The 8,546-nt window shown below is 46.6% G+C and overlaps 1 protein-coding gene across 1 annotated transcript in view; it reads right to left on the reverse strand.

Annotated features, from left to right (window-relative positions):
• FAT2 (FAT atypical cadherin 2) overlaps positions 1-8,263 on the reverse strand; it is a 45,802-nt gene extending 37,539 nt beyond the window's left edge. The window contains exons 1-2 of the mRNA XM_068409260.1: positions 4,999-8,263; positions 4,255-4,569 (exon numbers count right to left, since the gene is read on the reverse strand). Coding sequence (XP_068265361.1) covers positions 4,255-4,569; positions 4,999-8,263 — 3,580 coding nt within the window. The remainder of the gene's footprint in view (positions 1-4,254; positions 4,570-4,998) is intronic.
• Between the last annotated feature and the right edge of the window lie 283 nt (positions 8,264-8,546).

The raw sequence follows: 8,546 nt of genomic DNA on the forward strand, positions 1-8,546 counted from the left end.
CGTGTGAGTTATCAGTGCAGTCCCTGCCCCTCTGGAAAACACCAGCTAGCCTGTCACACGGGACCTGCGATCGAGTGGGTGCCCTTTATTTGTGTACTTGTATGTGGCCCTGAAGGTTTCTGCTGAGTCCTACAGAGACGGAACAAAACTGTCAAAGGTCCTAATTGCACTTGGCCAATTAGCCAAGCTCTGCATTCACCTGAAGGTCCAGAAATTATCCCTTCTGTTGTTTGCGTACAGAGAGGCACAAGCTCTGCTCTTGCAACCTATCTACGCACAGCAATGGGAGAGGATTGTCTGTAGTTCTCCCGCTTGCTGCCTGGAAAGGGGAGAGGGGAAAGCTGGTCGTGTCGGAACAGGAGCAGCAGAATTAACAGTGCATTGTTGTCAGGGAACAAGAAATAATAATAACTTCTGCTGGCAAGAGCAGGGCTGGGGTGGAGGTTGCTGGCCCCCTGCCTTTGCTGTAGGGAAGAAAATCTAAGATAGTTAAAATAGCCAGAATCAGGTTTGTAGGCATTGGGGCTTTCACAAGAAGGGAAGAAGTTGTTCCCCTGAAATCCTCTTTCTGTTGTCTCACTGTTTCTTCCATTTCACCTTCTCTTCTCTCTTCTTCTCCTCCTACCACTCCCGTCTTGTTGTGACCCTGTTTTGCACTACTCGTTGCTCAGCTGGAGCCTGTGGTATGTTGGCTTGGGGAGCAGCAGTGCAACCATCCCTCAGATTTAAAAAGCAGGCTGTGTCTGGATGTTCTTCCATGCAGAGAAATGCTAGGAACCACAGGCATCCTGGGGAAGCCTGTGGACACTGACCCAGCAGGAGAAGGATTAGAAAAACAAGCACTAGATAAGAGCTGGAGATGAATAGTCCAAGGTAAAAGGATTCTCCAAACAGCCTTTCAGCGGGACAAATGGCTTCGTCTTGACTCTTCCTGCCACAACCTCCCAGTTCCTCCTGGTCCTGTGTGGACAGGAACCCCCTTCACACCAGGAACTGCAAACCCTGCACAAACCAAGCTGAAAACCTTTATAGCAAAAAAATACCCCAAACCCTACTACCTGCCCATCTCTCCATGTATCTATCTATCTCTCTGTCTCCCACAAACACTGCTCTGCACCAGCTGCCAGGCTGGGCTGGAGAGATTCCATCGCCGATGGCAGAAAGCTTTCATCTCACTGCTCAGTTTTATTCCCTCTTCTCATTAGCCTTTCATTTATTTTCCCTCTTTTTTTCTCCACCCTCTTTAGAGAACTGAGAGCTGGAAGAGCTTAGAGCCCTTCTGTGGTAGTTCAGGGATGCTGGAGGAGCTGAGCCCTGCTGAGGGACAGTGATCACGGCTGTTCCAGTCTCCTTGCAAGGCCTCAGGAGGAAAAGTCAAGGGGCCTTGCTGGGTATGTCTCCACCGGCCAACCCACCCCCGTGTCGAGATACTGGATCAAACACAGAACAAGCTGGCTCCAGGACCAGAAACAGGTTACTTGCAATAGTATGGCACTGTGCCCTGAGTAATTATCCAGGGCTATTCTGCAGGGTTATTCTGGGTGTAGACATGTCTGTTGTAACAGTAAATCAGGACCTTAATTCCTATTAGTGCACAGGATGAGAACAAGCTTCCTCCTCCTCTCCTTCTGCCAAGGGGCTCCTACCAGGAGTGCCCTGCCTAGGAGAGACCCAGACTGACCTCTGGCCCTCTCGTGCTCTGGCTTATTTCACTGCCGATGTGACTTATTTGTTCTTTGATGGCAGCAAGGGATAGAGAGAAGAGGTCTTGATCACAGTCTTCTCCACATGTAAGAGCCTCCCTTCTCATCCGAGTGCTGGAGGAACTCCTGACACATGCAGATTATCCTGTCCTTTGCTTAAATCGTGTGACCAAGAGCAGCAGCCTCTGTGGTTTCCTCTTGAAATTTCAATGTTTATCATTGAATAATGTGACAGAGATTCAGCTTCGTCACAGACAAGCAGCTCTGCCTACTCAAACTCTTTTACTGTCATAGGATTTGGGATTGACCACGGAAGGAGTATTGGCAATCTGGATCGTATATATCCCTGGCATTTCAAGAACTGAAAAATTCCTGGGTCTTTTTGTGATTATTTCCTCTATGTAGTGAAAGAAGAGATGCATTTATTGCATTTGAAAAAAAAGGGACATGTCCTAACTAAAAATCCAGAATAAGCCTCAGTGGTCTAGTAGCCCTATAGTGCTCAGATACTTGTGCTTTCTCTTTTCTCCTGTTCAAATCTAAGTAATTTGATTTGCACTTCACTGGGACAACCCTTTTTTTGAATACAACCCTGCACTGATGTGAATGACCAGGAACTGAAAGGCCAGCTGTTCCCCTTCCAATGCTGCACTACCAGGCTGAGACAAAAGATTATATTTTTATTCTACTTGATGGAAACTGTCATGCCCTCATCTGCAGAACAAAAATATCACAGGGTTTCCAATAAGGGAAATTTAGACAAGCTGTAGTATTCCTTCTGGCAGTAGTAGTAGATGACTTCTCTTCAGATAGTGTAAGCATGAGGGTATAAAATGCTCAGTTTATGCCAATGTTTGCAGGTAATTATTTGTTCTTTTGGGTGACATGCAAGTAAAACAACGGGTAACTGATTCCTCATCAGGCTTGGAAGCAGGTCCTTAAAAAACCTCCAAGCTCAGGGTTTAAAGAAGAGACCTCCAGCAACTGTCCAAGAGATAAGATCAGCTCATGAGTTTCTTACAGGACTGACAAACTTATCACTCTTCATATGCAAATTACCTGACTGTAGAGAGAGATGGATAGGAGATGACTCATAGCCGAGAGAGGGTTGGTTTTTTTTGCCTAAGATGGGAATTAAAGGTTTAGCTTAGAGGTGAGGTGTCTCATTAGCAAATGTTCAGATTTTGCCAGTGTGGCTTGTTTTACCATAAAACACAGCAGCCTTGGAGCATGGCTTTGTAGGGCTGCACTCACACTGGAGTGAAAGTTTTGCCTGTGGCATAGAGAAGGCTGAGTTTCCTGCAAGGTGCATGGGTGCAAGCTGGAGCTCAGCAGTTGAAGGGAGCTAGCCTGGTGTCCTGATAGCCGTTTCTGGTCCACATCCCATTGAAAAGGCAGTGGTCTTCTAAAACAGGGCCTCTGAAGGCACCTTTCCACGGAGATCAGCATTTGTGCAAGCTGTTTGTGGGGCTGAGTTGTGCGTAGTCATTTGGACTGTGTGGGAAAGTTGGATGCAGAGCAATGCCCTGACCTGGCTAAAAAGCTTCTGGGAGTGGAGGTAGCTACAACTGGGGTCAGCAGTGGTCAGAGTTAGCTGACGTCTCCAAGTGTATCTACATGGTGTCAAGTAGAGACACCCTATGAACCTCTTGCAACCAGAAGGGTTTCAGTGTTTCAGCATAACTATTTCTTTCTAAACAGCCCCCTCCTAGCCAGCTGTAGAGGACTGCCAGATAGCCATTACACCACAGGTAACACCTAACTGAGAGCTGCACTAGCCTTTTTCAATACATGCAGCTCCTTTCTCATCTAAGAGTAGGCTTCTGTCCCACTGCAGTAGGTGAACTGCTTTTATCATCCGCAGGACATCAAAGTCATGTAATTAATCCTCTCCCATACTCAGGCTCTGTGCCCTCCCTTCCCTCTTCTCCCAGGAGCTGATGGAGTGAAGGGCTCGGCACAGCTTTCCTTGCCAGACTGGCCCAATGTCAGCTCTGCTGGGATAGTTTGAGGAAGCTGTTTACACAAAACATTAGTGGGTTTTTGATGGCTCTGAAAGATCTGGTAATTAATCCTCAGATGAAAGATACAGTCTAGGAAGATGGCAGAAGAGGCTTACTACGCTTACTACGTTAATAGCTCCGGAGAACGGGTGGAGCCTTTAAATGCAGTGAGATTCATTTTTATTAATCCTGCCTTGGTCTGTCTCAGGAACAGATAGTCACCTCCAGAAGGGTGTTTCCTGTCTCAGGCTGTGCAATAGGGCACTTGTTTATAAGGGGAAAGATTAAAAGCAACTGCTTGGTTCTGTTTAGGGCTTTGAAAATAGCACATTTGTGTCATTCTAAGAGCCATCTGGATGCAAATAGCAGCCCTCAGGTTGAGGGTTTCAATCCTTAGCCTCCCCACACAGTGTATTTGGAGACTGGGACTTCTGCTGCAGAAGGAAGATGTGACAAAGGCAGCTGTGTGGGCTGTTTATATTGAATATGTAACATCCTCTCTGCACTTGGAAGCCTCAAAAACAGATGCTGAGTTGCGTCAGTCTTACCTGTAATGAGGTTAATGGTGAAGAGTCCTTGAGGATTTCCAGTTAGGATGTGAAAAGTCAGTTTTCCCTCTGAGCTAGAGTCTGGATCTAAGGCATCAAGCTGAAGGACAGATGTGTTTGGTGGGGAATTCTCCATCACAGAGGCATAGAAGACAGGTCTGGACATCTGAGGTGGGTTGTCATTGGTATCGGTGACTTCAATATAAATTTCAGTCGCAGAAGACAGAGGAATTGTTCCCATATCAAGAGCTAGCACTGTCAGCCAGTAATGAGACATTCCTTCTCGGTCAAGTGGTCCTGTGGTCCGGATGGTGCCTAGAAGAACGAGAGAAAGTGCTTGTGAGGGATTTAAGGAAATCAGACCACTTTGTCCTTAATGCCAGACCGCTCTGTGTCTCTAGTCTACTTCCTGGTCTTTGCTGCAGATGTAAAGGCTGTGAGATTATGTGGAAGGTGAGGGCTTGCTTGTGCTGAGGGTAATTTGGTACACAAGTGAAAAGGAAGATCTTGGTATTTTGGGGGAGGACAGACATTGATTTTCCATTATTTTAAGGAGACAAACCCTGCTTTCTCCTCCCCAGATACAGGGATGCATGTTGTACATCCCTGCACAAGCAAGAAAGATTTGAATGCGTGGAACTTTGTAAATAAATATAGAAAAGTCCTATTGGGTCAAAAAGTCAGGCCAAACACAGCATGTAAATTAAGCCTTTAAGATACACCATTAAAGTAAGTTGTCATTACCTGTGTCCTTTTCAATGCGGAAGACGGACAGGCCGGTGCCCTCTCGGAGGAAATATTGAACCTCTCCATCTTTCCCCTTATCGATATCTTTTGCTGTGACCATCATCACTGATGTGCCCTCAGGGCTGTTCTCCTGCACCCAGCCTTTGAAGACAAAGGAGGCAAAGCGTGGTGGGTGCAAGTTCTCGTTGACATCAAGGATGTTCACTTCCAGATGGCAGAGGGAAGAGCGAGAGAACGGCTTCCCACCATCACTGACCTGTATGGTTAGATTGTAAGAGTCCTTCTTCTCATAGTCCAGCTCCTTCTCCAACCGGAGTGCCCCGGTCAGCTTATCCACATGAAATATCATCTCCTCGTCATTAATGAGGCTGTACCTCACCTCTCCCCCAGAGCCACTGTCTGGGTCAAAAGCCTCCAGAAATAGGAGAATGGTTCCCACGGGCAGGTCCTCTGGGACTTTCACACTGTTGAGGGCTGGGAGGCATTGCGGGGTGTTGTCATTTACATCCTCCAGAGTCACAATGAGATCCGTAACAGAGAACAGCTGGTAGCCTGTTTTGGGCTGGTCCCTAGCTTCTATTTTCAGCACATAGCAAGGCCACAATTCTCTATCCAGGGCACCTGTAACTGCCACTTCTCCAGTGACACTGTTAATGGCAAACTTATCAGTAGGGGTTAGGAGAGAATACTTTATTCTCCCATTGTCATCTGTATCAGCATCTTCTGCTTTCAGTTGAGCTATTGTTGTCCCTGTTGCTACATGTTCTGGTATCGCCACCCAGTAGGCACCCTGTGGGAATTTAGGAGTGTTGTCATTGGTATCCAACACATTCACAGCCAAGAGCTTCCAAGATGATTTCTGTGGCGTGCCAAGGTCGTACACAGTAATGTTAAGAATGTAAAAGCTGGTTCGTTCATGATCTAGAGGAGAAAGGACTTGAAGGAGACCCAGTTCCAGGTCAATGGTAAAGCAACTGTCGTCATTTCCGTCTGAGATCACGTAGACCAATTTCCCATTAAATCCAGTATCAGGATCAATAGCTGAAAGGTCAACAATAGTTGAGTTGATGGGAACAGTCTCTATGATATCAATAGATCGTGGAAAGCTGTCATCAAACTTTGGAGCATTATGGTTTATAAGGTGCAAGTTCAGAGATGTTTCATCATCCTGCCCATGGCCTTGAGACTGAGACTCGATAGAGTGTATGATAGTTTCTGTCAGTTGTTTCAAGACTCCTGTTTCCTCACACTGCATTTTGACGGGCAGACCTTGGCTGACCACCGTAATGTTTACAGAGGTTGGCAAAGCGTAGTTCTCTCCATCTGTTGCAGTTATTTTCAAAGAGTAGAAAAGTGGCTGTTCAGAAGGAAGATCTCGCAGAGATATTCTAAGGGATATTACTCCAGAGATGGGATTCAGTTCAAAATGCCGTAACTCATTGCCAGACTTGATTTCGTATTTGATATGCTGCAGCTCATCACTGTCTATTGCAGAGACCGTGGCCACAGGGTTCCCAACAGGAAAGTCCCGTGGGATGGTGCCACTGCAGCTTGCCTTCTCAAACACAGGAGCATTGTCATTGACATTGCCTAGCATGAGGGAGACGTACACTTCTGTTTCATGGCGGAAGGGTGAGCCCCAGTCTGATGCCCATACTCGCAGATGATACCATCTTTGCATCAACTCATAGTCCATTGACTTGGAGGTGGAAATGATGCCAGAATAGGGGTCAATGACAAAGGGAAGCGATTTCTGGTTAGCTATTGTGTAGGTGACAAAGCCATTGTCTCCTTCGTCTTCATCTGTAGCCCTTACTGTTAAGACACTGGTACCGGGAGGAACATTTTCATCAAAGGTCCCGCGGTATGAAGACTGACTAAAACTTGGAGCATGATTGTTGCAGTCAGTGATGTCAATGACAACAGTTGTGGATATGTGACTGTTAACGGTTGTAACTTCAAGTTCAAAATGAGACTGCTCATGGAAGTCCATTGCTCTGACTGTAGTTATCAGTCCAGTGTGAGGATTGATTTTAAAGCTTGTGCTGTGAGGAGTAGGTTTCAAAATATATTTAAGATTTGGAAAGACTGGTGTGATCTTCACCATAACAACTTGGCTCCCAGCTGGGGAAAATTCACTGAGCTGGACCCGGTACACTTCTTTCTCAAATCTGGCAGAGACATACTTGGAGGGAGGTATATGGATAACTCTAATAGGAGAGAACAGTGGTGGCTTGCTCTTGTCCTTGGCTTGCAGACTGAGGTTGAAACCAAATGGGTAAAGTAGCCAGTTGACCTCTTTGGTTGACACAATCATAAACTCAGTGCTCCCAAAGTAGGATTTGATGGCTTTGAAATATCTTCCTGGATCTCCATCCACAAAGTCAACCGAATCTATCCCTGCTTCTGAGTCACCACTTTCTACAGACAGAGTTGCATAGAGAAAGTCATCAGCTGAGTCAGGTGGTGTCACCTTCACTGAGGAGATAGAGGGAGGTTTCTTGGCAGATGGCTCCACTTGGATCATGAGACTAGCCAGGTTCCCAAAGCCATTCCCCTCCGTGATCTTTCTCATTCTGTCCACAGCCAAAACTTGCAGATGGTGCCTGCCTCGATGGGTGCTGTTCAGCCTACCTGTGGTCATAACTGCTCCCGTGGTGGGGTGGATGGTGAATAGGTCAGACTTGGTGTTGAGGGCATAGTAGAACTCGGCATTCTGGCCAGCATCAGCGTCTGTGGCACTGAGCGTGCTGACCACTGTTTTCAGAGGAGTGTCTTCTCTGATGGACACTTTGTAGGAGGGGGGTGAAAAGAGAGGTTTCAAGTCATTTCTGTCCAGAATGTGGATCAAGACTTTGGCCCAGGCTTCATAGGCAAAGGTGCTCTCTGTGGCCTTGATTATTAACATATAACTGTCTTTGACCTCCCGATTTAAAAGTGCTGTGTTGCTGCTTCTGGTTCTTATTCTCAAGAAGCAGAAATCCCCGATCACGTACTCCTCTGTTTTAAAGAGACCGGTGTTGTCTCCAGACGCTATTCTGTATCTGATGTCCCACTCGGGGTCTGTCTTGTAAATACCCATTTTGACGTAGCTCTCCACGTAGGTCTTGGGGGCTGAATTCTCATAGATGGTGGCATTGTAGAAGAAGTGGGTGAAGTGCAGAGGGGAAGTGTTGCCTTTCTCACAGCTTGCCTTGCGGACCACACAGTGCATCAGGAAAACAGCAAAACTCAGGAAGTGCCTCTTGATAGTGACTTCCATGGTGTGGTGTCTCCTTGGGTCCTGCAAGGGTTAAAGGAAGAACATTGGTAATTTTTATTAAGGCCAATATCTTAGGGGAAAAGTCCCCATGAGCTCACTCACCTTCCTGCTCTCTCTACCCTGACCTTTGATGATGTGATTGTTATCTCAGCTCTTATTCCCTTCTGTCCCAGTGAGAGGATGATCCTCCCACAGCCCCATGCTGGCTCCCACAACATTCATGTTCTCTCCTTCAGTTTTTGCCCTTGTAGAAGGCAAAATGTGAAAAGCCATGTGAAATGCA

Source organism: Nyctibius grandis, chromosome 10, assembly GCF_013368605.1.
Source record: "Nyctibius grandis isolate bNycGra1 chromosome 10, bNycGra1.pri, whole genome shotgun sequence".
Taxonomy (NCBI): domain Eukaryota; kingdom Metazoa; phylum Chordata; class Aves; order Nyctibiiformes; family Nyctibiidae; genus Nyctibius; species Nyctibius grandis.